The 27,702-nt window shown below is 35.6% G+C and overlaps 3 protein-coding genes across 5 annotated transcripts; 1 reads left to right on the forward strand and 2 right to left on the reverse strand.

Annotated features, from left to right (window-relative positions):
* Positions 1–233: 233 nt before the first annotated feature.
* Positions 234–9,743, reverse strand: LOC306874267 (ras GTPase-activating protein-binding protein 2-like). The gene is made up of 14 exons (XM_079424176.1): positions 9,529–9,743; positions 9,161–9,416; positions 8,600–8,716; positions 8,429–8,510; positions 8,161–8,334; positions 6,623–6,713; positions 5,463–5,565; positions 5,141–5,327; positions 4,066–4,167; positions 3,846–3,948; positions 3,650–3,709; positions 3,393–3,518; positions 3,168–3,286; positions 234–2,661 (listed from the first exon to the last, which is right to left on the reverse strand). Exons 3-14 carry the CDS (start codon positions 8,692–8,694, stop codon positions 2,380–2,382), a joined length of 1,524 nt encoding a protein of 507 aa, XP_079280302.1. The 5' UTR covers positions 8,695–8,716; positions 9,161–9,416; positions 9,529–9,743; the 3' UTR covers positions 234–2,379.
* LOC306874268 (integrator complex subunit 12-like) lies at positions 9,454–15,455 on the forward strand. 2 transcript variants are annotated; one of them, XM_079424177.1, is made up of 6 exons: positions 9,454–10,706; positions 10,790–10,948; positions 11,049–11,233; positions 11,656–11,815; positions 11,910–12,062; positions 14,640–15,455. In XM_079424177.1, exons 1-6 carry the CDS (start codon positions 10,551–10,553, stop codon positions 15,246–15,248), a joined length of 1,422 nt encoding a protein of 473 aa, XP_079280303.1. In that variant the 5' UTR covers positions 9,454–10,550; the 3' UTR covers positions 15,249–15,455. The 2 variants fall into 2 exon arrangements, with proteins under 2 accessions (XP_079280303.1, XP_079280304.1); XM_079424178.1 differs by having other exon boundaries at positions 10,219–10,706; positions 11,910–12,056; positions 14,640–15,447.
* A 97-nt stretch (positions 15,456–15,552) lies between these two features.
* On the reverse strand, positions 15,553–27,025 carry LOC306874265 (rho guanine nucleotide exchange factor 38-like). 2 transcript variants are annotated; one of them, XM_079424172.1, is made up of 14 exons: positions 26,682–27,025; positions 23,608–23,792; positions 23,333–23,450; positions 22,757–22,904; positions 22,641–22,658; positions 22,151–22,350; positions 21,867–22,000; positions 21,675–21,779; positions 20,813–20,935; positions 20,077–20,388; positions 19,087–19,188; positions 18,776–18,977; positions 16,959–17,170; positions 15,553–15,965 (listed from the first exon to the last, which is right to left on the reverse strand). In XM_079424172.1, exons 1-14 carry the CDS (start codon positions 26,905–26,907, stop codon positions 15,783–15,785), a joined length of 2,268 nt encoding a protein of 755 aa, XP_079280298.1. In that variant the 5' UTR covers positions 26,908–27,025; the 3' UTR covers positions 15,553–15,782. The 2 variants fall into 2 exon arrangements, with proteins under 2 accessions (XP_079280298.1, XP_079280297.1); XM_079424171.1 differs by having other exon boundaries at positions 19,057–19,188.
* Positions 27,026–27,702: the final 677 nt, after the last annotated feature.

Raw genomic sequence — 27,702 nt, forward strand, 5'->3', positions numbered from 1 at the left:
TTTAGTCACTGATCTATAATAGATAATAATTATATATAGATCAGTGGATTTAGTTCATTTAAGAATTTCATGTATTGTAACTCTCATGTATTGTAATTGATTCACTGCAACAACAACAAAAAATAAATAAAAATAAAAAAGCCACGCTGAATGTTTCTTTTGATAAATTAAACAACCTTCAAGTATTACACTTCTGATCTCGTCTTTTGATTTCAAGCCACAACACTTGCACTGAACAGCACAGATTTCAGTTTATTGTATGTCAAGTCTAACACATTGAGATTGAATAAAAATGAAATAAAAAAAATGTAAATAATAAAAACAGTAATAAACATCCAGCTGCAACATGTTCTACTCGCACAAAAATGCAGTCTAAGTAAAACAACATGGTAACCACCTTCTAATACAAGAACATGTTCTTGTTCCACCAAAATGAACTACATCTATAAACAGAGCATTTATAAAACTCATAATAACTGCATGAAAACCAATGTTTTGCATTAGGATTAGAGGGTTAAAAGAATCTGATTAAAATGATATGAGCTAATAAAACAAATTAAAGTCTGATGCATATTTTGGGTTGAAAAGCACAGTTATTTGACCAAGCCCTAGGTGTATTGTCTTCTTTTTGCTCTCCTGTAATCCAAACATTCAGAGTATTTGGCTGACTGAAGTACTTAACATCTAAAAAGAAAGGCCATTGTGGCATTTATTTACACAGTAATTAAAATGTTCCAGGTCCCAAACTCAGAACACGTAAGAACTAGGTAGAGTTGATGGGGAAAGAAGTCTCTAGGCGGGACTGTAGGCATATTTTCTTCCAAAAGTTAATGTATCTGCAACCAAAATGTCTTTTAACAGCGAATAAGCTGTCCCAAAAAATTAACAAAAAAATACAATGTCCCTGATGAAGATTGTCCTAGAAATACTGCAATTAGTGCAATCTACCTGACACGGAAGACATTAAACATCAAAAATAGCGCTACATCAAACTGTACTTACAAAATCAGTGCAAATTGTAGACGGAGTACCACTGCACAATGAAAACAGTGTCTACCCTACTGTACTTATGCTTCCTTCCATTCATGAAGAGCAGCATTAACATGTTCCTCATCATGCAAATGGAAATAAGTGGATATCAATTAAACAAATACACATGAAAAATAATAATAATAATAATAATGAAAAAACAAAACAAAAAAACAGGAAATTATGCTTCCCCCAATAAGGCATAAATTCTGAAAGGACCAACAGTTCTGGGGTTGGGGGGGGGGCATTAATGAAGCCTTATGTGTCTGGAGGAAAATTGACAAACTTTTTCTAATCAGTGCTATTTAAAATACCATAATTTCTTTTTTTTTGAAGAAGAAGAATGCAAAACTAGTCCTTTTGGGAAAGTCAGAAATGCACCAGCAAAGTTTCTCTGTACCCTGTATAAATACTGTTATGCTTTAATTTAAAAAGAACAAGAACAATTGCTTGGATGTAAAATGAAACTCGCATCACAAAAATGAGATTAGGATTACATAAAAAACTAAATGTAATAAAGTGACTCTGCCTTAGAAAAAACATTCAGCATATATCCAAAATGCCTTTACACAAAAATCATGGTACCTTTCTACTTTACAAATGCTTCCATTAATGCTCCATTCACTTATTCAGGCAGACCCAGAACATAAAATGTTGTCAAATCTGTACATTAAAAAAATAAAAAACAAAAATAGTACATAAACACAAACTGGAGAGGACATGTCTTGTCTCCACTCTCACGGTCTTGTACTTTACCTTTCCTTTTTTCTTTTTTTTTCTTCCCGTACAAGTCATTACCATTAAATGAAATATTGTTAGCTCACAGTTATGATTACAGGTAGCCTTTCGCTTATTAATGAGCTGATTAGTGAAATTACCTAAATAATATGTATTAAAAGGCTAGCTTTAAAAAAAAAATTAAAAAAAAATTGTTTTCAAAAAAGCCACCTTTCAATCTGCACATTTGACACTAACAGCAACTGGAAGGTAAACTAACAGGAAATGTCAAAGAAACATCACAGAGCAGAAATTAGACTTCTATCAGCACTAAATATACCTAACTGATTTGTTTCCCTACAAAGTTTGTAATTGTTACCACTTGATAAATGACAAACCAGAGGACTTGCAGCACAATTCCAATTTAAAGTGAACAGTGTGTTTTGAGTCATTACATTGTTCAAGCTGTTGATCTGTTTCACAAGAAACAGCTGACATTCCAAAAGGCAAAAATGCAAGTGTACACAAGAAACTGAAAAAAAAAAAAAAACCTGATGTATGTTTTTACATAGACTTCTCAATATCATCATAAATGAACATTTTACTACTTCCAAACTACAAGGGGAGCTCCTCTCAACGCCTCTGAGCAGTAAAACGACCCTCACTAGAACCTGCGCCCCTCCCAGAGGCCATGCCTGGTTTAGGTACGGTGGAAACACGTGAAGGTGGGCCTCTGCCGTCACGGTCTCGCATCATGCCGCTTCCGGGAATGCCACGTGGCCCGCCTGGACCACGGTCACTACGCCTTGAGTCCCGCCGATCTTCTCCACCTCCACTACGTGTTTCCCGCTCACGCATCGCCCTCGTCTTTTTCTCCTCCACGTTCAGACGTACCTCACCACGGAACATGATCGGCTAATCACAAATGAAATGGAGATGGGTCAAAAAGTATTCTCTGAATACCATATCTTTGTACATGAAGAAAAGTATAACAGGTATTACAACAAAAAGCAAGGATGCACGTGTTATATATATATCTCAGTACCATTTAGCAACACAAAAGTTAGAGTTTTATCATAGAGTTATCATAGAAATTGTTTGTTTTTTGTTTTATTCACTGAATATTTTATTTCATGTGACAAAAATGTTTTTTTTATATATATATATATATATATATAGTATAAGTACCTGTCTCACAGTGCTTTGCAATAATTCTGCAGTTATCAATGTTTTTTTTTTTTGGTCATTTATTTAGAGAAAACTATAGAATTTAAATACAGGCCATTTCTATGTTATTGGCCCAAACATGAAAATGATTATTAGCTTATTGTGTCGGCCAGAATTGAAAAAATTGTAAAATAGTGCATTCCTAAAAATTGTTTTAAAACCACATGCATAAAAATAAAAATAGCTTTCCTTACTTTAACTCCTAAAATTCTTTGTACCGGCTCTGAATCATCAAAGACAACAAAACCAAAGTTGGGAATCTTTCCTCCAGTGCCTTTAGTGTTGATTCGCAGCTCAACAACATTTCCAAATGCTTGATGGGATAGACAAGAAGCAAATGTGAAACTGATTGATTAACAGATATGAGAACATGGATGGTTACTACAATCTTAAAAAAAAAAAAAAAAAAAAAAACTTACTCATGAAGAAGTCTTTGAGTTCACTCTCATCAATGTCATGAGGGAGATTGCCAACAAACAGCTGATGACTGTCTGGATACCTGACAACCCTTCTGCTGTCCATTTCACTTGACTCATCACCCCTTCCTAAGCAACATACAAGATTTCATCTGCTACGACAATGCAGGAATCAACAACATCAACCTTTCTGTATACATTAACAGCATTATTGCCCAAACAAAAGCTATATCCTATTAACAATGGAAAGACATATTTACCTTTATTCACAAAGCTGAAATGTGGCTTTCCAGTTTGAGAGTCAGAAGATAAGACACCATCTAATGATATAATAAAAAGTGTTGTTTTGAAAAAGGTCTAAAACACATTAATAACAAATGAAAGTTATCTGTAATAAAATCATTTGTAAGAAAGTGTGAAAGTATTTGGAAAGATGTAAGTATTTTAGATTCATACCAGATCTAGGCCCTCTCGAGGTTACCGAAGGTCTGTCACGGATACGCTGGTCACGTGGACGGATTGTAGCAGACGATACCTCCGGCTTGGTCTCAACTCTGGGCTGACAACATTAAAAATCAAGAAAGCATGCACATGAAGCATGGTTCTAGTAACTTTGAGTCAACAGCATTATTTTAAAATGAGAAAGAAAGATGTTAAGGTATTCATAAGTACTTACCTGTGAGTTTGGTGCTTTAACAACATGTGGTTGAGCTCCAGAGGATGGAACAGTGCCAGCAAGAGGCAAATTTTTGCTGGTCACAGAAGCCCAAGATGAAGTCTGCCAGAGATATGATCATTAAAAATATAATAAGACATACATAATTAAAACAATAATAAAAATAACAGTAATCTAGAAAAAAAACAAAAATACTTTCCAGTGAACAAATTATAATGGAATTAAAAATAAATTATCAAACTATCAGTACAAATCAAGCTCTTTTATCATTTGTTCAGATTAGGGATCTAAAATAGTCTGAATTTGTAACTAATTAAATCCAATTTTTTAAACATGGGTTAACAACAACAACTCTGTGATGAGATGAAAAGTACTTCATGCATAAATGGCATTAAAGACCTTGGCAGGTCAACAGTGCAATTGAACAGTGCATTGTAGTGTCATCCCAAAGAGGCACAAAATCACTTTCACGGACTTCTAAATCAAATGCTCCCTCCTGGTGGAATGACCTGCCTAACACAATCTGAGCAGCTTAGTCCTTAGCCATCTTCAAGAATCGGCTAAAAACACATCTCCTTCCATCTTTATTTGACCCTCTATTCTAATTTTAGCTATTTGTTTTCTTTTTGTATTAAAATAAAAACACTTAACCCTTTAAAGACTTGCACTCGATTTGTTTTCTAACTGCTTGTTTTCTTAAAAAAAAAAAAAAAAAAAAAAAAAAAAAAAGTCTAACACTAGCTTTCTCTATTCTATCCATTTATTTTTTATTATATAATTAAAAACAATCTATTTATTTTCTAACTGCTTGTTTTCTTTAAAAAAATGCCTCTAACACTAGCTTTCTCTATTCTATTTGTTTTGTTTTCTAGTAATTTATTATATAAAAAAAAAAGCAAAAAAAACTTGCTACATGTACTGCGTTATGCTAACTAAGACTTGTTATAGCACTTGCATATTATTGCTCTTTTGTTGATTTTGATGGCTTCCATTGTCCTCATTTGTTAGGTCGCTTTGAAAAAAAAGAGTCTGCTAAATGACTAAATGTAAATGTAATGTAACGATTAAAACTTACTTTTGGTGGTTCTTGTATGTTAGGTGGCGATTCCATAGGAACAGGAGACGGTGGCTTCTCCTCAAACTCCTCTATGACCTTCTCCTCTGCCTTGAGCTTCAGCTCTTCAATCTTGGGTTCTGGGGCAACCTCAGGCTCTAGTTCCATAACTGCTTCCTCATGAGATTCTTCAATACCATTGTTACAGCTGAAGGTGAAAAAGAAAGAGATAAAGATATTTATATTTAATAATTCAACAGTACCATACCAGAACGAGAAACCTCTACAGTTCTAGAACATTATAGTAAGCTTTCTTTTTAAGTTCCAAGTGAAATTTGGATACCTCACAGGATGGGGTTCATAGCAGTTTGCATTACTGGGGCTGTCCTGGAGGGGCTCAGGTGATGGTTGCCTGTCTTCTGGCTCATCGATTTCTTCTTCGGACTCTGTCCCAGCATAATACATAAAGTTTTAAAAAATCTGAATGATAAAGAACCATCCTATTGCTTTAAAACGTTCCTGTAGTTCTAAAGAAATCAATTCACAAAATATAGCTGCAAGCAATTAGAAGATACTGATTAAATAGACTTAGGTGACTTCTGTAAAACATAATTGAGTCTTTTATGCCCGACCAAATCTAGTATTTTGTATGGCTGACTTTCGTCTATAATAAGGTAGCATTGACTGTTTATATCCTTAGATACTTAGAGTTATATGAATCCCAAACGCTATATATTTTACAATCAATAAGAAGTCCATCATTTTATGAAGAATGCCCTTGTTAAAGTAGCTTTGTATAGATGTAGTCCAACCCGCATCAATCTGAAAATGCTGCATCAATTTGACTGGTGTAATGAATGGAAAAAACCCCCCAGACATTTTGGGATGTAAAACATTAGTGTATACCAAAAAATTATTTTAAATGAGCCAATTCATAAAAGCCACATCCAGACAGATTCATTGGGTGAGCGGTTTCTTTAGAAGATTGTTTGTAATGGTTTGACTGAAAATGTCAAAGAAAACATTTTCAAAGTTGGACTTATGAGTACTTTAAGTTATTCTTGAAATTTGTTCCACATGTCCCCATGTGGGGATTTTCAAGCAAATTTGAAGATTTTAGCTCAAATAGTGTAGCAGAGCTGATGTTTGGAATATTGCAAATTTAACTGCTAGTTGCTAGGCAACCATATATCACATCCATCTCAAAACGACACAAAATATAATTAGTCACAGTCCATTTATGCACTTAAAGTACGATGAATTTTCACTAAATGCATAAAAAGTTCAAAACGTGAAGAACAATAAATGAAGAAACAAATGGAAATCCCTGGGGTCCAAGTTTACTGTAAAAGTAAAGAAAAAGACTCCAAGCATAACAGAGCTAGAGCAATACCAATGCCAAGACATGCACTGCTAATACTTTTGGATATGAGAAGCAACAGTCTTTTTATCGATGCTGAATGTATGAACTGTGTGTGTAACAATCTTTAACTATCAACTAACCTTCATCAAGCTCCGCCTCAGAGTCACCAAAGACCTCATCCTCATATCGGAAGATATCGTTGTGAACATAAAACTTATTGGCCACAGAACCCTAGACAACAATGAAACAAAACTAAATAAATGTCATTCTGTACATACTAGCACACAGCAGGACAAGTTTGTTCTTAGCATTGTGGGATAAAATTAACAGCAGACAGCCTGAGCGGCAGTGAAAGTTTCTTGCTGCTTTTGGGCTTTTTGGTTATTTTCACACCTTTATATTGGGCATGTCTTTTTTTTTCATTTATGTTAACTTTGAAAAGAAATAGTCTTTTGAAGCTTATGCCTGTAACTCCTTTACAATTGTGAAATCAAATCTACCACTTATTGACAAACTCAGGGTCTTTCATATTTAACAATGTGTCAGGAGTCAAGAGAAAATGAAGACTATTATGTTCACTTTTACATCCAACTACAAAACACCTGCTTTGCTTAAGAAACATTGTTGTCACTACAGCTGCTTGAGCACGGAGAAAACGGCGGATAGCATACGACTGGCTGAGGGCAGAAATATACTATTGTCCACACACTAAGACACATTTATTTGCAAACCATGTAAAAGTGAATTTTGCATCCAATGTCCCCTTTAACACAAAGTTTAAAGGGAACTCAATATGCATCTAAGTTTTCTAAATGTAAATGCCTACAGAGCACAAGAATTACGAACATTTCAGAGTTTAAAAATACAACATATTTCCATTACTTTTTAATTCATTTTGCAAAGCAATAGATAAAGGCTTGAATAGTTCTGTTTCCAACCACTAGAAAATGGAAATAACCATAACTTTCACTGTACCTGCAGAAAAAGATCAGTATTTTTGTCTTGGTTTTCAGTATGAATGTCTAAAGATTCTTAGCTGAAGATACATATAGATGAGAAGCTAAATAACATAAGAAGTTGGTTATCTGAGAAACTGATGAAAATGTAGTAAGTTTATGATTAAAACAAGAACAAAATCTGTCAGTGGGCTCAGAAACATGAAAACAAGTTGATATTTGTTCTCGTTTAAGCATAAACTCACATACTTTTGTTCCGTTTTTCAGGTAAGAGACTTTATACCCTCATTTTGCATCTCATACAAATGTATCTTGAGTTAAGGATGTTTAGATATTTGTTCTGAAAACAAGACAAACACTAAGGAAGATATTCATTTTTGCAGTGCATGCAAGTGCATTTAATATTATAACTTTACAAATGTAAGACTTTCTGTTCCAATTTAACACCATTTAAAGGCCTTGATTTGTGTAAGGACCTTTGGAAGACCTGCAGAAACCCCATACTAAACACCAACTGTGGAGGTGAATACCAATGCAGATGATTATTTGGTGTTTAATAAACTGACAAAGTTGTAGAAATTCGTTTTCAGTAAGCAATGCTAAAAAAAGACTAAATAGGTGCTTCGGGGTTTTATGCTGCAAAACAAAACTTCTAAGGATGTCTATCCTTTTTTCTAAGGAATGTACAGGGAATTCACTTGTCATGTTATTATTACACACACCTCTGGAGCCAGTACAAATGTCTGTAGGAACTTCCTCATGGGCTGCCCATTATTGGAAAGTTCCCCCATCACCTGGACAACCACACCATCACTCAGAGTGGCATGGGCATCCACATGCCGGATTTTTGTGTGGCACTCACTGAATTGCAGGGACATTACCTTTTTATGTATCTCCTAGAGATGAGGAGAACAGATGCTGGTGAATATATTTAAATTTCTGATGTTTTGACAGGTTATACATGAACCCTCAACAAACATCAAGACTTACAGCTTGCCCATAGACTGCCTCTGAAAGCTTTCCATTCGAATCCAGTCCACCATGGACATAGGATGAGTTTCGTCCATAGAATCTGAATTATGAGAAAGTTTTTTCATTTTTCAGATGAAAATTCCATGAAAGAGATGAACTCATGAAATTATGATTTTACAAAGCATATACCTGTGCAGAAAGTCTGGTGCTTTATTGAGAAGTGTGTAATACTGTCTCACAAACTCCCGCCCTACCAGCAGGGGACTGGGCTTCTCCATCACCATTTCTTTGCTAAAAAGTCAGAATCTGAAGGGGTTTGAAGTCAGAAAAAAAAAAAAAATTATTATACTACTACTAACAACAACAATAATAATAAAAATAACAACAATAACAAAAATAAAACTGTAAAAAACTAATTAAAATAATCTTCCCCTTCTCATTAGTAAATTGACTCTTTTTATAAGAATTTGTATTATAATTAGCATGCCAAGAATGGTTTAAAAGTATCTCATGTAATTTATTATAATGATGCTTACACGAGGGCTGTATGCAATGCATTAAGAAAAAAATGACAAAGAAACAGGTTATTTCAACTTTACTCTCTGATAACTGTCAATAACGTCATAATCAACATTTATTTATGCACAATAATAATAAAAACATGACATCTAAATGAATCCTGTTAGACTATAGAGAAATGAAGCGTGTCGAGATGAACTGAAATGGTTTGGGATTTATAGATCCACTTACCTTTTTCTGGGATCTATTTGATTTATTTAAGTGATTAAATAAAAAAAGGAGAATTATTCAAGTCGTCTAATAAAATTTTAACTGCCGTGTGTGTGTCAGCGACAGCTGCTCAAAACCACAGAGAGATCAACTCCATCTATGCTGTGTTATTAATGGAAATGCTGCTGTTTGGATCCTTATTGTCTAACCCCTGCGATCTGGGACAAGAACCCCCGTCACACTGGAACAGCCAATCAGCTTCTTACACTCGACAGCCCTGTCAACAACACCATAACCCACGTGATTCGCCACTTAATTCACACAATAAATACATTGGATGGTTGTATAAGAATATGGGTTTTGATCGTTCATTATAAGACCGCACTTACCATTTTATCGAGGTCAATACGCAGTGCGTAGCATTTCCTTGTGTTACATTTATTAGTGTCCGACTCATTTGCTCTTTAAATTCACTGATACGCTCTCATTTTGTTTGCTTGTTAATAAATGCATATATTAGTGATATTTGTAAATCATTTGAAAGTTAATATTTCTTGTGGAGGTGTTGTGACTGAATAAGACAGCTAAAACACATCGTCGGTATGATTTAAAAGAAACACAAAGAGTCATCATCAGAGAGAAATTAAGCAAGAGTCATCCTGAAGGGGGCACCTAAAGGCTCAAAAAACAGCATCCTACAGTGAGACACATTCAAACCTCATGGCATTTTTTTCTTATTAGATACATTTGTACAGAAAATCAATAATAATTTAACTCAGTTTACTTCAAGGAATAGTGTTTAACCCACTTAGACATTTCCGTCACGTAATTTTCATTTTAATAATTTATAATTAGTAATCAAAAACGACTGTGATTGAGCCATTCTGATTAGCGGTGAGAAAAGTAACACGGATCACGTGACAAAACAGATTCTGTGTAAGCAGTTATGTGATAACAATACAATAATTTAAACGTGGCATTGATAAACGTTTATTGTCTTTGAATTGAAAACCCACAGAAAAGAGATTAATTAGAAGATAAAAGCGAAAAACCCGCAAGCCCCGCCCATTTGGAGTCTTCCCAGATATAGGCTTCTCTGTTCAGTGTGTTTCTGTAAGGTTAGGTTGTCGGACCATAGCAGCAAAATGCTCACTGCTAAGTTAGTTAATTAGCGCTAAGGGTAATATTGTGATTTACTAACGTTACTGTTTATAAAAACGAGCTTCCCACAAAAACTTGAAGACCTTAATTTCGTCAATCGGTTCCAGTTGCTTAGTTATCCTAAAACTAGAGGTTGTGCGGGACATAAATGCTGGTTATCTCGTGTTATTCTTGTATACAACGCATTAAACTCCACAGGAAGAGGGCTGATTCGTTGTCTTATGTAAAATCATACAATAACCGCTAAACAATGTCTGGAACAGTAAGTTTCGAGCTAGACCCCATCTTTCTGAAGGGACTGGGGTACCTTCACTCCAAGAGCAAAGACTCAGCAGAGAAACTCAAGGCCCTGCTGGATGAGTCTTTAGCCAGGGGCAGTGACTCCATCTATAGGACACCACTGAAGGTGATCATATTAAAAAAGGTATTTTTATGTTTGGAGCTTAATTGTTTGATGTATTAATGTGCAACTCATTTTCCATGCATTAGGAAGCCGAAGTAAGCAAGGTTTCATTACCAAAAATGACCAAACAAGACTCCAAATCCTCCTCTAGTTCATCATCCTCATCATCCATCACCAGCAGCAGCAGTAAATCAAGCAGCTCAGACAAGACCAAGAAAGAGAGCGAGAAAAGATCTTTGGAAAAGGTCTTTTTCAATGTCATTTTGCACTATTATTTATTATTGTAAATATGATATAACTGGAAAAGCTCAACCGAAAACTAATAAAAGATCATGTAATATGTAGATTAGGGTTGATCCTGGGGAAGGAGTGGAGCCACCAAAAAAACCTCGTGTGGATAAGCAGGACAGTCGTTCCTCGCCGATTGCTTTTCAAACCAAGGACATTCCCATCCCGGATTTCACAGATATTGATGAAACCAATGCTGACGACTTTGCCATGGAAATGGGTCTTGCTTGTGTGGTTTGTCGGTGAGTGATTTAGCATAATATTGGCAGAAAGGCCTGGTAACCAAAAGGTTGCTGGTTTGGATTCCACAAGGATTTATCACGTTATGTATAATTTAAACTCTTAAACTCTGGTTTCATTTGAACTCTTTAAACATTTAAAGTCAGCTGTTAATACCATTTACCTATTTTCTTACCCTAAATAAATAAGTTAAAGTACAAAATATTTACTAAAACTGAAATAGTGTAAAGCTACATAGAAATATAATTTTACAAAATTGCTAAAACTTAAACAAAAATTCAAAAGAAAACTGAAACTATAAAAATGAAAGCTCATTGAAAATATCACTGAATAATATGATTTATAAACATTGGAACGGTATTTGTCTTGTCATTGACGTCTATGGAATCCTTCACTAAATTGAGCCAGCTTTCTCTCTTCTCAGACAAATGACTGTCACTTCTGGCAATCAACTAGTGGAGTGTCAAGAATGTCATAATCTGTATCATCAGGAGTGTCACAAACCTCAGGTTACTGACAAGGATGTCAATGACCCACGGCTAGTGTGGTACTGTGCTCGATGTACCAGGCAAATGAAACGAATGGTAAGAATATTATGACTAAACGTTAGATGCATATCACTTAAGAACTTTCATATAATAGTAGCAACACTCAGTATGATGTTTATTAATGTCTCAGGCCCAAAAGACCCAGAAACCTCCACAGAAACCAGCTCCTGCTTTGGCAACAGCAGCACCTATGCTGAAAGATCCACTAGTGAAGAAAGCTGAGCTAAAGCCCAAACCGGACACAACAGGTTCATTCCAGGCCTTTAAGAGAACGGAGGTGAAGGTTAGTGTATTCACACACCAGTACAGGTTATGGACCAGGGGTCTCAAATTCAAAGTACTTGAGTCAGTTGAAAAATTATAACAAATTTAAGGGGCCCTATCATACACCCGGCACAATGTGACGCCAGGTGAGACACAAGTGTTTTTGCTAGTTTGAGCCCGACGCAGTTATCATTTTCATGTCCAGTGCCACTTTGTTTAAATACCAAATGCACTTGCACCCATCTATTCACCCATGGGTGTACTGGTCTGAAAACAAGGTGTGTTCAGGTGCATTGTTGGCACATTGCTATTTTGAGGCAACTGAAAACAATTACACCAATGACCAACTAAACCTGGTCTAAAGTCAATGGCCCATTATTATTTTTTTTTTTTTAATTGGCGTGTTTGTAATTTGTGCCTATAGGTGGGTGCACAGTGCACGTACACTCTACATTTTACACACAGGGTTGTGCAGCAGCACACAAATATGCCAAATATTAAAAATAAAAGGATTACAATGTAAAAGATTATTATTGTGTATGCTTTAACCTCGCACACAGGCACATCTGTTTCCTTTCTGGAGAAGCAGAAGCACATTCCTTTCCTTTCTAATCTTTGCTATTGCAAATTCCGCCATGTAAATAGCGAATCTGCCATGGTGCAAGCGCAACTGGTTTTAAAAAGGGAATGGGAAATGAGACTCTGGTTTATTGCACATTACGCCCAAAACACACCCATGACTCATTAGGAGAATAGGTACAACCCTTTAGGGCCATGCGCCTGGTGCGGCGACGTTTAAATTATACAGTTACTGATGCATGATAGATTGACTACCAACTATCAAAAACATAAGCTGACTTCAATGTAAAGGTCAGTAATTATTTAAATATAAAAAGGCAGAATAGTCTAATTAAAGATGCAGAATGCTTTTAATTTTAAAAACTTTTTATATATATATATATATATATAACACACACACACACACAGTGGGTACGGAAAGTATTCAGACCCCCTTAAATTTTTCACTCTTTGTTATATTGCACCCGTTTGCTAAAATCATTTATGTTCATTTTTTTCCTCAATGTACACACAGTACCCCATATTGACAGAAAAACACAGAATTTACATTTTTGCAGATTTATTAAAAAAGAAAAACTGAAATATCACATGGTCCTAAGTATTCAGACCCTTTGCTCAGTATTTAGTAGAAGCACCCTTTTGATCTAATACAGCCATGAGTCTTTTTGGGAAAGATGCAACAAGTTTTTCACACCTGGATTTGGGGATCCTCTGCCATTCCTCCTTGCAGATCCTCTCCAGTTCTGTCAGCTTGGATGGTAAATGTTGGTGGACAGCCATTTTTAGGTCTCTCCAGAGATGCTCAATTGGGTTTAAGTCCGGGCTCTGGCTGGGCCATTCAAGAACAGTCACGGAGTTGTTGTGAAGCCACTCCTTCGTTATTTTAGCTGTGTGCTTAGGGTCATTGTCTTGTTGGAAGGTAAACCTTCGGCCCAGTCTGAGGTCCTGAGCACTCTGGAGAAGGTTTTCGTCCAGGATATCCCTGTACTTGGCCGCATTCATCTTTCCTTTGATTGCAACCAGTCGTCCTGTCCCTGCAGCTGAAAAACCCCCACAGCATGATGCTGCCACCACCATGCTTCACTGTTGGGACTGTATTGGACAGGTGATGAGCAGTGCCTGGTTTTCTCCACACATACCGCTTAGAATTAAGGCCAAAAAGTTCTATCTTTGTCTCATCAGACCAGAGAATCTTCAGGTGTTTTTTTTAGCAAACTCCATGCGGGCTTGATTTTAGCAAATGGCTGCAATATAACAAAGAGTCAAAAATTTAAGGGGGTCTGAATACTTTCCGTACCCACTGTATATAAGTAAGTGCATCATTCGGGAATGTAAAAGGCTCTCTTTCTCTTGGGAAGTTTCAGTGTGAACATACTATTCACTCTATTTATATTACAAAATGCCAGTGAATAGTGCAAAGTACACAAATTGGAATGCACTTTAGCAATGTAAGTCCAGCTTTAAAGTTATCTGTTGTTCCCTGCAACCACCTAGTCGTGTGTTTGTTTTTTTTATCATTTATTTAGTTTAGTGTTCATTTTAATATTTATTTATTTAGGGGGTTAATACTTTTATACATCAAAGAAGTATTAAATTGATCAAAAGTGACAGTAAGGACAGTTATTATGTTACAGAAGATTTGTATTTTAAATAAATGCTGCTCATTTGAACTTGCTATTTAAAAAAGTATCAGTCCAGTTCTGGGTCCAAGCGCTCTGTCAGATGGCAAAAGCAAACAACAGACGTATACGTGTACTGTACAGTAAAATCATGATCCTGACCTTTATCTCCATACTGAAATCTCAGAAGGCTAGGCAGGGTTTTTATTTATGTATTTTTTTTTATAAATTATTAAAATATTGGTGAACAGGATGGCAGGCTGCTGAAAATTTAGCTTTGCCATCAAAGAAATGAATTCCATTTAAAGTATATTTAATATTCAATTATTTAATAGTAATATTACATAGTACTGTTTTTACTATATATCTGATCAAATAAGTGTCTTTTTTGTGTTCAGGCATCTGTGGCATCAGGAAACTCTTCCAGCAGTAGCTCGTCTTTGCCCACAGGCCTTACAGGATGGGCCGCTTTTACCAAGACCTCAAATGTAGGACCTTCCAGTACCAAGTTGAGCACCAGTCAGCCAGGTAGCAGTAAATCAACCCCACCTCCCTCGGCCTCCAAACCTGTGGGACTCTCTGCACTGGCCAATGTTAAGCCCGGTCTGGCTACTAAACCTTCAGGAAGCAGCAGTGGTGGAAGTGGTAATGGAAACAACGGCTCTAGCACGGTACCCATGAAACCACCCCCTCCACTCACACTCGGCAAGCAGGTGTTGAGTCGCTCAACAAGTGGAGATAGCATGGGGAAAATGACTTTGACTGGATCACAGTCACCTGGAGCAGCACCCTCTAGCAGCCTGGGAGGCAACGGTGGGTCAGGAGGCAATGGAGGGGGCAACGGGGGCAATAGTGGTGGCAATAGCAGCAGCAGCAACAACAACAGCAATGGAGCAAAAGCCTCAGCTGATAGCAAGACGCCCACTTCCCAGGAGTCTCAGCTCAATGCTATGAAACGGCTGCAGATGGTGAAGAAGAAAGCAGCACAGAAGAAACTGAAGAAATGAGGAAGAAAAAGCCAGACTATTATGATAAAGAGCAAGTCAAATCCTGTTTTTCAAATCAAATATACTTGAATTTGAATGTTACTGGTCTTTCAGAAACGGTTTGGTTTGAAGATGTGCTTCATTCTTTCTAAACCAGCCACTTTACTGAAAACAAGCTGCTCATTTTAATGATGTGTTTAATAAATAACACCTTTTTTCGAAAAATTTATTATTTTAAATTATTTTTATGTTTATGCTAATACTTTGAAAAGTGTAGGAGATGAATGAACAACAGCCCACAAACAAATAGACATGGTAATCTGCATGATCGTAAATATTTTATTCATCACATAATCTTTTATATATTACTATTACTATATACAATTACTTAAAATACATTTTTTGATTAACAAGCTCTCTATAACAATTTGTATAGAATTCAAGCAAACACTGTTGGTAGCATCACGTGCAAAAATATTTGTGCGGGGGTAGCCTTCATTAAGCAATTAATTTAAATGCTATATTCATATTTTTCTTCTTAATTTTTTTTTTTAATTAAGCATATGACATCTTTCCAAGGTAATTTGCTGGAACGTAGCCTTTTTGCCCATTAGATTCAGCGAGCCACCAGTCTTTGTTACCAACGAGGTCAGAAAACTGAAGGATACGAACATGCTGGTACTCCTGAAGTGTGAGCTCTTGTTCACAGCGTGCCTGGAATGCATAAACTGCATAGAACTGTGAAAAAGAAAAGTAAAATTAGTCTCTTTAATAATTCAGCTTGACAGCAATACAGCCTCAAAGCAAGAACATTTAACTTTAAAGAAAAGATCATTTGTTTGATAATTTCGATAATTTGCCGATGTAAAGCTGGTTTGACACAATTTGCATTGTTAAAAACGCTCTACAAATAATACTGACTTGAGTTTGAAACTACAAAATGCACTGTATTGCCACATAACAGAATAGTATCTTTTTGTCTCATTTGAAATGTCTTTGTTTGTCCTCCTGAGATCCTTTCCAGGACATATTACCAGTAGATGGTGCTGTCTATCCGTAGTTTAATACAACAGAAATAGGACATTTGACTTCGTTTTACTCCACTTGTGTGTGTTTGTGGCATTCCATACAGGCTGTCAGTTCAGCAAGTCATCATTTTACCAGTAGGAGGTGACAAGTAAGTGGCTTTTTGTATCTTATGAGTCATTCATTAATTTGCTTAACTGATTAGTTCAAAAACACGGATTCATTCAGGAATGAAACTGAGACATGCAAAGGTCGATCCTGTATGACTTCCCTGGGAACCATTTCTATTGGGGGAGCTAAAAAAATTAGCTGCATTATTGTGCCTAATATGTATGCTTCTGAATATTATCTTTTTTTAATTGAGCTGTTGTATACAAGCAATGTCACACTCACAACTGTGTTGTTCTGTACCTGGGCTTCGGCCATTATTACCTGCCGAATCACATCCACGCAAAATAATTGTTCCGAAACAGAAACCAAAAACCTATTTCCTGTTGTAGCTCATCCACATAGTGTGACTGAATGAAAATGTATCATCGAATAAGCACTAATTAAACATCACTGTTCCTGTCAATGATTCTGCCATCCAAAACTCACTGTTATGCTGTTTCGACCGGTTGCAAAAATTTTGAAACAACAGCACTTCTGCTTGTATAATTTTCTAAGCCTAATGTACTACACATACACACTCTTTATGTGTCTTACATGTTGGTCCTCAGAGGTGTCCGGCTCATCCTGTGGTCCAGACTGAGGGGACATACTGTCTGAAGTGCTGTATGGACTGAAGCTCCGCATGCTACTGCTCCTGCTGTTCAACATAAACAGACTCAGATTGTCAAAGTCATCTGGTCTCTCAGTCACCTCCCGTTGAGGGTTGTAGGCTTTCAGGAATGAGGAGTACACGTAGCCCTGCATACCTAAACACACACACACACAAAGAGAAATGTCATTATCAGCAGCAGGAGCCTGGTTAACCTAATAGGAGTAAATAAAAAATTGCTTTGTGAGACCATAAGAAATAACGTGATCTCAGACAGATCAATTTCAGGCATCAAACAAATTGAATGAGCTATCTGAAGGATTATGGATTCCACTTTTCACATTCCTCTTAAGTAATACAATTAAAATATCACTTTCATGACCAAATTACAAAAAACACTCTTTTTTCCGTATTGTGATCTTTAAATATTTCATGTAAAAAGTATCATTTCAAGGGCTTTAGTGGCTTAATTCTTTTTTTTTTTCTACTTCCAAACGCTGTTGTTTTATTCCCCTACTGACCTCAACAACCTACAGTAGTTGATACAGACAATAAGTCACCTGACATAACCAGAACACTGGTCCTGTTGTGAAGCAACAGTCTCTGTGGAGTTAATGAGAGGCTAGTTTATAGACATGTGATGAAAGAATATGCTGAGGGGACTTCATTACTTTCTCTCCATAAAGTTATGGAGTGCTACCACAGATAGTATTCATCCAAAATTTCCACCAGCCTTATTAATGCTTTAATTAACGCTGTCTCTTGGTTTAAACTCACATTTGAATTCATAGCATAAACATGGGTAAAAACAACAACAAAACACTTGTAAGGTTTAATTTGTTAACATTAGTAACAAATTGAATTATATTTGGTTACAGCATTTATTAATCAAGGTTAAAGATAAATTATAAATATGCTATTGTTTATCATTCATTCATATTTATTCATGATACACAAACTACTGTTTATACAACTTGCGCTGTTAAAATGTATGAAATGAACATTAAGACTAATGAATACAGTAAAACTTAAGTTTCACCGAGAAATTTTAGTTTTACATGCTACAACCACTCTTTTACTAATAAATAACAGAACATTTGCTACTGTTCAAAGGTTTGGGGTCAGTAAAAAATAAATTAATACAGCAAGGATACATTAAATTGATCAAACGTGACTACAGAGACTTCTGTTACAAAATATTTATTTAAAATTAATGCTGTTATTGTGAACTTTCTCTTTTTCAAAGAATCCTGAAAAAATCTGAATTTTCAACTGTGATAATAAGAAATGTTTCTTGAGCACCAAATCAGCATATTATTATGATTTCTGATGGATCGTGTGACACTGAAGACTGGAGTAATAACTACTGAAAATTCACTTTTGCCCTTACAGGAATAAAGAAAAATGAAATATTAAAATATGAAACAGTTATTTTAAACTGTAATAATATTTCACAATATGTTGCTGCATCTTTTTTTTTTTAAATCAAATAAATGCAGCCTTGGAGATTATACAGAGAACTAATCTTACTGACCTCAAACGTTTGAATGGTAGTGTGTGTCCTGTTATTTATTTGTAAACGAGTGGTTACAGCCTGCAGAACTAAACTATTTTTTGTTAACACTTTACAACAAGGTTCTATATTTTAACATTAGTAATGACTATCAATATTTCATAATACTTCCCTCTTTTGTAGATTATTATATATTTTTCTTCTAAAAAACAAATGTAAGGCCATTTGAACTGACATAAACAGACTTACTCCCAGTATGTACCAGCCAGCGGCTGCTGCTTCCCATAGGGTCTTTGTCTTCCAGCAGGCCCACCAGCTCCCCCTCCAGCAGGCTGATGTCATTTTCCTGGCAGGCATTGCAGTTACGCTTGAGCTGATAGAGCCGATCCACTGCAAACTCTTCCAGGAGCCAGGCTCTGTGCTCCTCTGTCTGTCTGGGGATCTCTGGGACCTGAAGAGAATTTTCAAGTCAGCTGGGACCTTATTGGGACCCTATGGATTTACCCATTTTTTTTCATTTGTAATCCTACCATTTTCTTGTCTCGTTTTTCAAAGCTCACTTTGCGCTCCATCAGCTTTTGGGAATTATCTTTGAAGAATCCAAGGTTGCCCAGCTCCTCCATGATTGAATTTTGGATTTCACTAAAGTTTGATAAGGGAACCTAGATGACCAATGGTTAAAATGTCATATTAAACATCCATGATGGAATTTAATAAGTCTTAAAATTATTTAAAATGAGTCATATCAATATAATCTTAATTACAATTCTAAAATACTTTAAATAATGGCGTACAAAATTAAAGCGACTGTAGTTTTGTATATTATTGAGAGCAGTTAAGTGTTGTACAGTGAATTACAGTGGATTTCTGTACACATGCAATTGTTGCTGCTGTAAAGCAATACACCCTTTTTTCAAACCCTTTCACCAAACTTCGCCATATTAGAAATAAGTGTACCATCAGAGTGATCTTAAAATGATATCAGGATAAAAAAAATTATATTCTGTTGTTTTAAACTTACATAATATTTTGAGTTGATTGCTTTTTATTAAAGCAGAAGTCAAAGAGGTACATATCAGCTTGATATGTGGGCCTTCAAATATTGGCTTGTACAAAGGAGTCAAAAAAGGTCGAGAACCCCTGCTATGGATGGAACAACTACTGTAATATTAAAAACCCATATTACACTTTTGACTTTTGGTATTTATCTGCATTATTGCTGTTTTACAGGAAGTATGGAACTGAGTTTTATCTTGTAGCCTATGCTTCTCTGTGAGAAGCTACAGTATATTATATGCCTGAAGATTTATGCTTAGAATATAATAGGTTAATGGTTTCGGATAACATAAAACGTTGTAGGTTTTAATCCAAGTGTGGACCACAGCAGTAACCTGATAAGTTAAAAAAAAAAAAAAATTTGCCCTTGAGTAAGATACTTAAACCTGAGTTTTCTAGGGTGAAAAAGGGTTCTGTCACTTTTCATCTTGATTTTGTTGTTTTTTAAAACTACATCAGTATTTTAGCATAATTTTCTACCTTCTTTAACTTACCGGTATCTGGTAGATAGGCGGCTGAGCTGCTTCCATCAGCTTTCTAATTAATTTTACTACACAAATCAAGCAATTGGTGAGGATTGTCCTGACAGCTCGGTTGAAGCATTGCAGCTCCTCAAGCAACTGGGCATTGAGGGCCAGGTAATCTTTTTTGGCCTGGCCCTGTTCCTCTTTGGAGGATCGGGAATCCAACTGGCTGCAGTAGTCCAACAGTTTATCGTAGCGCTTCTGTATCAGCTTCTGTGGTGATGCAAACATTCCCAGCAGGCTCGAGAGTGGAGCAAGAACAAGATGCTCCATATGATCTTTCTGAGGAACGCAAACCACACAAATTTTTAATAAACAGGATGAAGGGTGGGAAAGCTGATATTCACTGATGCAGACATTTATAGGCCTACATTACAAACTAAATGATTTGATAGAAAGAAAGCACAGGGATGTGTGTGTATGAAATGTGAAATAAGCCTTACGGGAATAGTTAAATGAGTCTCATAAAATATTCAATTTAGAGTTCAGCATTCTGGTCATATATTTTGCTGTTATTTTATCCTACTGTACTTCCTATTGCTTTAACTTTAAAAATAATTGTCATTGACTGTTTGAGATGTTATGGCTCACACTAAAGGGTTTTTTTTTTTTTTTTTTAGAAAGAAATGAGAAAGAACTGAGGAGGACTTTTAATTTTACTTGCTAAATTATGCACGTGCATGTTTGTGTGAGGGAAAACACTTACAAAGTGTTTGTATGGGTCACTGCCATTCCTCTTTTGCTGAAAGCCATTTGTGTCTATTTTGTCTGGATCCTTCATTATAGCTTCTAGGTCCTGTGCATTTTGAACAGCAATGGATATCATCTCCTACAATATAAAGAGAAATAGAATTATATACTTCAGGTGCTAAATTGTCTTAAACAATACCCAGAGGACACAATATTTAAACGTTTGCTTTGAAATGCTTTCAATTAATAGAAATGCAATCAATGGGGCTCTGCCTTTCCCCCCAAAACACTAAATAAACATAGCTAAAATAATCTCAGTACTTTCCTAAGTTTCTCACTGCACTGGAAATATTGCAAAAATTGATCCGTGCAATAATTTTGAGATTTATTTTGAGGTCATTTGACAATTTTATGATTTTGCTGATTAAGCAGAATGAATGTATTATTCATTTATGAGACTTTATCTCATAGATCAAGAGTCCCTAAATTCATTACATATATTTTGAAATCACATGTACATTCATGTCAAGGTGATTAAATTAAAAGTTTTTAGAAACCGCTGATTAAATGCAAGGAGGACAGTATTTGGGGTACAAAAAACATCCACCATAAAAGACCTACTGTGGCCAAAATACACCCAAAACACTGTTAGGTCAGCACAGGAGGAAGATGGAGAACACCGGTCATGCAACAGATTTTTTCTATAAGTGTGAAAAATATACTTATGAAGGATGTAATTACACTAATTTTTTAAATTAATTTTGTTTTTACACAAACACTTAAGTATATTTTGGATATTTTAATGAATTTGTCTACACTTAATGTATTTATTTTTGCATGCTTAAAAGTATTTCCCGTTTAATAATGCATCTTCATACCTGAGTATAGAGCAAGTAACAGGTGATGTTTTTCACTAGCTGTCTCACAGCTTTCTCAAGGCTACGGAAAAGTTTTTCCTCTTTGTCAAACTCTTCATCTCTCACCTGTGAAGACAGAAGCCATAACAGTACACTCATACTGCCTTTAGAAAGGTAAAACATGGCCATTTTAGCCTTGTTTCATTAAACTACCTGTGGCTCAACACCAGTGAGGATCTTGAAATAGCTTGTCAGCCGGTCTGATTTCTTCCTGATAGAATGAATGTTGAACTTGTTGAGTTTACCAATCAGTGAGGTCTCATCGTCACTCCTCTTATACTTCAGCACTGAAACAACACAAGTGTCCTTTATTTGCATACTTGAAAACTCCCAAATCAAATAGAAAGACATTTAGTCAATTGTTAATTTAGTAAATAAGCTAATTTGACAAAATATATATTTTTAAAGTGTACTTGATATAGTGTACAGTGTCTCACCTATGTCTTTCCTCCTCTTGAACTCATTAATGTTGATGTTAATGATCTTAACCGTGGTCAGAGCTTCCTGTAAGGGTCTGTTGTCGGGGTGGTTGGTGGGTGTGGCATTCCACAGTTCAGCCAATAGCAGCGGGTATTTCATGATACGCTGCACTGGTTTAATGAGTAGAGAGCCCATGTCAAGCAAATTGGCCTTCCCTCTAAAAATAACATTGAATGAAGAAAACATTAAAAACAGAACATGGTGCACTCCACTTTGTTCACTCTATATAAACTGTATAGATTACTTTTATGATGTTTCTGTAGCAAAGCTGGTGTTAGCAACAACAAAATTGGAGGTTTGATTACGTATTTATCAGGCAATGCCTTGCTTGAGTCCACTCTAGGTTGTGTTGAGAACTAACATAGGTCTATAAACTAACATTCATGTTTATGATTATGAAATATCTGAATGAATATTATTTATGACAATGTTTAAATGCATACTTACTCTTGGTCATATATTTTCCTGTAAGAGAAGAGACAATAAATCATTAATGTGAACTTAAAAGCCAAAGGCCTAAATATTACACGTATATCTGAGATAAATGCAGATAACATCATTACTTGAGTGTGGATATGCATCTTCTAAAATGCTGCTGGACGTCTTCCTGTGCTTCATAAGACTTGAGTAAAGCATTAGCCTCGTCATGATGATAGCAGTAAATTTTGTATTCATCCTCCATGACGGCTTTGGTTTGGATAAACACTTCTCCTAAAAAAGACCAGACTGCATTTTTGCCAGAACTCTATGAAGTTTAAAAATATCGTAAATATATTTTCAAATAATTTGATATGGAAATCTTCATATAGTTGTATAATTTGATTTTTTTTTTTTTTTATTGAAATTAAAAAATGTTAAACGATTAAATAAAGTTGAATGAAATTATAAATAATTATGATAATAGTTTAATTTAATCTTTTGTAGCCTATTTAAAAACTAGATCTTAAAATTATTTTATTAATTTTATTAATATTTAGCTTAATAATAAACATGAATAAAATAATCCTCATTTTTAATGTTGGCTTTTGCTTCACAGAAATGTTGAATAACGTTAGTCATTATCACTATAAAACGTTTTTGTTTGTTAATGAAATGATTGTTAGTCAAATATGTCTGTTAGAATTTTATTTCAAAATTACCTATGAGTTGTGTTTCAGGGTCAGGGTCAGCTATGGCATCTCTCAGTCTTTGGAGCAGTTCAGCAGAGACAACACACACAGACTCAATGTTGGTGAACAGTCGATCTACATCCACCACCTATGAAATAACACATCAGACCCCATTTAAATCAAATACGGTTTTTATTTAAGTGGCAATTGATAGATATAACATATTGATAGATTTTCTTTTTTCTTTTTTTGAGAGAGAAAGAATACATCTCTACGGAAATATGGTTGTGGGACTGTGAACATGCCTGGGCTGCTCTTAAAGGAAGCAGAACCTCGCTTATGCAGAGCTCCAAGTCCTTCTGATAGTCTCCCTCTGTCCTAACCAGCTCCTCAATGACCTTTGACCTTTTTATCATCCTCCTGTGGCGGATTTCTTCTGGATCCATGGCTGGGGACGTGGGTGAGGAGAGATCATGGGGGGACATTTTCTCTGATGTGAGAAAGAAAACAAGAGACAAATTATGCTCTTTAGATTTACATACACAGTTAAATCCTGTTAAATTTATAGTAAAAAAATGAAAAATAAAATAAAAATGAATTACCATATTGCCTGTATATTTGTATATTTTATATAACTTATAACCCTATATTTAATCAATTGATATAATGTTAATAATGATATAAGGTTAATAATACAGGTTGTTAAACAGAAAGCCACATGATGAATTAAAATACCATCAATATAACACAAAAAATATGCAATAAACATTAACTATATTACAGAAAATGCAACATAAAACACAATATGTGAATTGCACTTGGACTAACTGGAAAAGCTGACCTAGAGTGGTACTGACCACTAATATAGGTGCGCAAAGGAACAATTACATTACAGTATTTTCATTAGTAGAACAGAATATGTTCAAATTGCATTCAAATCGAAGTAAAAAAAAAAGATGTCTTGCTGCTGAACAAAGCAGGTATGTACTTTGGGAAGTGAGATGATTTTTTTGTTTCCTGATCAGCTGAATATGACACTTCCTCTTACAGAGAGGCTACTGGCAAAGGTGGGGCCAGGTGTCATATTACTTTTTGTGATGTAATTGCTGTCTAGGCCTTATATATTTTAGTACTTGCACATCCCAAAGATACAGTAGATTTAGTGTTTAAACAGACTAATCATTAGACCGAATTTCAATCATTTCAGATGTAAATAATGATACGATTGCTAGTATGCGAGGATTTTCCCTTGCATTACATGGTAATAACACTTCTAAAAAGATCCAATCCTACATTTTACACTTAAAGTTTAAAATTCAGTAACTTTAATTACCCAGGAAACAAAACGGTGACTTATTCTGTGTGAAAAAATGTGCAATGCACAGACATAATTTGAGAAGCAAGTCGTAGACAAAGAGTTTGGTTCTGACAATGGAGGAGCTGTATTTCACTCATCCCATTCACACAGAATCATATAACAAATCTCTGCCCTACAAATCACCATAACGTGTTCATTATTCAGAAAAGAGTGACACATGACACCAGACTCAAGCTAATTCAGTGGATTTCTTCATGGCAAATGCTTCATCAGTAGTAAATTATTCTCTAGTGAAGCTGCAATTGAACTGCCTGAGCAATTTAGACTGGCAGAAAGGAAAATACAAAGCCTTTCACAAGACTTTTCACTGAAGGCCGACTAATGGAAACTTGTGCTGCACAGAACAGATCACATTTCTGCAGGAAAACGTGACCTGACTGAACTCAAGTTTGGAGATGCGAGCTCTGCTCTGCGAGCTCTGTGTGAGTGTGGATTTACCTCCATCGATAATGATTTGCCTATTTTATTTTAATTATTTTCAATCATTTGACAGCCTCAAGCAAGACTGTCATCCTACTCTCTCTGCTTGGTTTGACTCAATAACACAAAAGTAAACATACAGGATGCAAACATATCTTTTATACACACACAAGTGGAACCTGCCCTGCAAGTGCCCATTAAGAGCTTGTGTCTCATGTGATCAAGTGTTTGCTTTAGACATTTATTTTTCTTTTGGGACAGGCATGAAAATATCATATTTCAAACAAAGTCATGCTAACTTGCTAACACAATATTCTTTTTCAGTGAATCTATTGTTTCATTTGGTGTATTTTTTTTGAACACTTCCTGTTCAGGGATCACCATTTCCTCAATGATGTCATCATATTTGACTTGAAATGTGCCATATGACATACAGCTGGCTGTCAAAGACATACTAAGAAATTTAAATATAAATATAAATTATATAAAATGGATTACAACACTGTGCTGGAATCATTTGCAAATATATTAATAACTAGGAGTATTTCATTTGAATAACTAACATATCTAGAATTTAAAAGTTACAAAAATTATTTTAATGTCTGATTGCTAATGATTCTATAGAAAAAGGAACTAAAACTGCTAACATATTCCTTGCTGTCAGCGTTTCAGATATTCAATATGTAAAATGGTTTGTTTGCTTTTCAGAGATATAGTTGTGAAGTCTCAGAATTCTCCTTCACATGATTTGAATGAATGACAACTCATTTTGTTTACATAAAGGCTATTGTCTGCAAACTAAGAAGCTTTTATGACAAGACTGTCTACATATCTGGAAGATGTCCTCAATGTCATGACTTGGCTGTCCTGAACTATTTCATTCCCTGTTCACTGGTTAAACTAGTTTTTTGAAGTGATGTCATTTTCAAGTTAAGATTATGATGACTCTGACATATCAGCGCGACCAGACTGTGACATGATGTTCACAAGAAAATGAATGCATGAACAACTGTATATTTCTCACATTATTTCTTTTTCATTGAGTTTAAGGCTCTAATGAAACAAAAAGAGTGCAATTTGGAATAAACTAACTTAGTAGATGCCTAGAAACTTCCTGATAAAGTAAACAACATAGGCATTGTGGCTGAGCTTGTTTACGACTATTCCACGGCCATGTTCTGCACTGTGGCCAAGGTTCAGTTTGCATATGTGACATCAGTCCAGTGGGAATAGATCTTTCTCTGTAACGTAACAACGCAACAGGTGCTAAGCATCAGCACACATACATGCCCTCTTTTTACTTCGCTGCATACAAAGATCTAATGGAATTTGAGATGGGAGGCTTTACAAGAGTATAATTGGTATAAAACCAACTCTGTGCTAACCTGCTGCTTTGCAGGATGACAGAAAAAAATGGGTCACTATGTAAAAACGAGTTGTAGTAAGCGTAACAACTGTGTTTATAGGGTTAGCAAGACTTTACTACAAACATATTTTATGTTTAACCACTATAAGAGAGCACTGCTTCATACAAATTAGCTGAAACAGCACATTAAATTTAGTTTGTGACAAAATAATTACCTTTAAGTTTAGCACTATACTCTGTCTTGTCAGAATGGCTCCTTCTCACCAAGGTTGCAATGCTGATGTCACCTTTGGAAGCGTCATCATCCACAATAGTATCTGTCTTCCTCCTTTCCAGGTATCTTATAAAAAGTCTGTTTCTCCGTTTAATGCCTTTATCCTTCTCTTTTCTCTCCCCCTTTTCATTCTCTCGGTCATTCCCACTGGCCTGGTTGGGATCCATGTTGACCCCTTTCTGCTCCCTCTTGTTTGGCTGTCTGATGTAAAGGTGAAAGAGAGAGACAGAGAAGGGGAGAGTCTGGGAAGAGGAACAGGTGCAGTGTTGCTGCTATTGCTGTGTACACTAACTCCATGCAGGTAAACCCTCCCCCTCTGTTTCCGCTATACCTGCCTCAGGAGAGCTGTAGCCACACCTCCTTCATTTCTCTCTTTACAAAAAACACACATATGAAGCTAGAGATGAAGGAGTTTTGTCTCCCTTAAGGTGAAGACGGATGGTATGAAACAGGATTCACACAGCATAATATTTTGCAGAGTGACTTGAATTTGCAAGGCAGCATTTGCATACCTGTTGGACATGTGGAATACTGAGAGTCAGACCAGCAAGCCAACCAAGACACAAGAAATAAGTCTGTCTATCTATCTATCTATCTATCTATCTATCTATCTATCTATCTATCTATCTATCTATCTATCTATCTATCTATCTATCTATCTATAACCACAAAGTAACCCATATCTGAAACAAACTTTAATTTTGGTTGATAAGCATACCTTCAAATTGTGGTTGTCATAAGTGTGTGAGAAACTAAACAATCCCTTTAGATGGTTGAAAATATGTGTGCAGATAGAGTTAATATTAAACTAGAAGGAGGGTCTGATGACTTAACTTTGAAGGGCATGACAAAGGTCGACATATCAAACAGGCCTGTAAAGTTTTCGATTTGTGTCAACATTTACAAAGTATTATGACAACGCTGGTGTATACCAGATGCAAACCACTCATTAGCAAGAAGAA

Source organism: Barbus barbus (genome assembly GCF_936440315.1).
Source record: "Barbus barbus genome assembly, chromosome: 8".
Taxonomy (NCBI): Eukaryota; Metazoa; Chordata; class Actinopteri; order Cypriniformes; family Cyprinidae; genus Barbus; species Barbus barbus.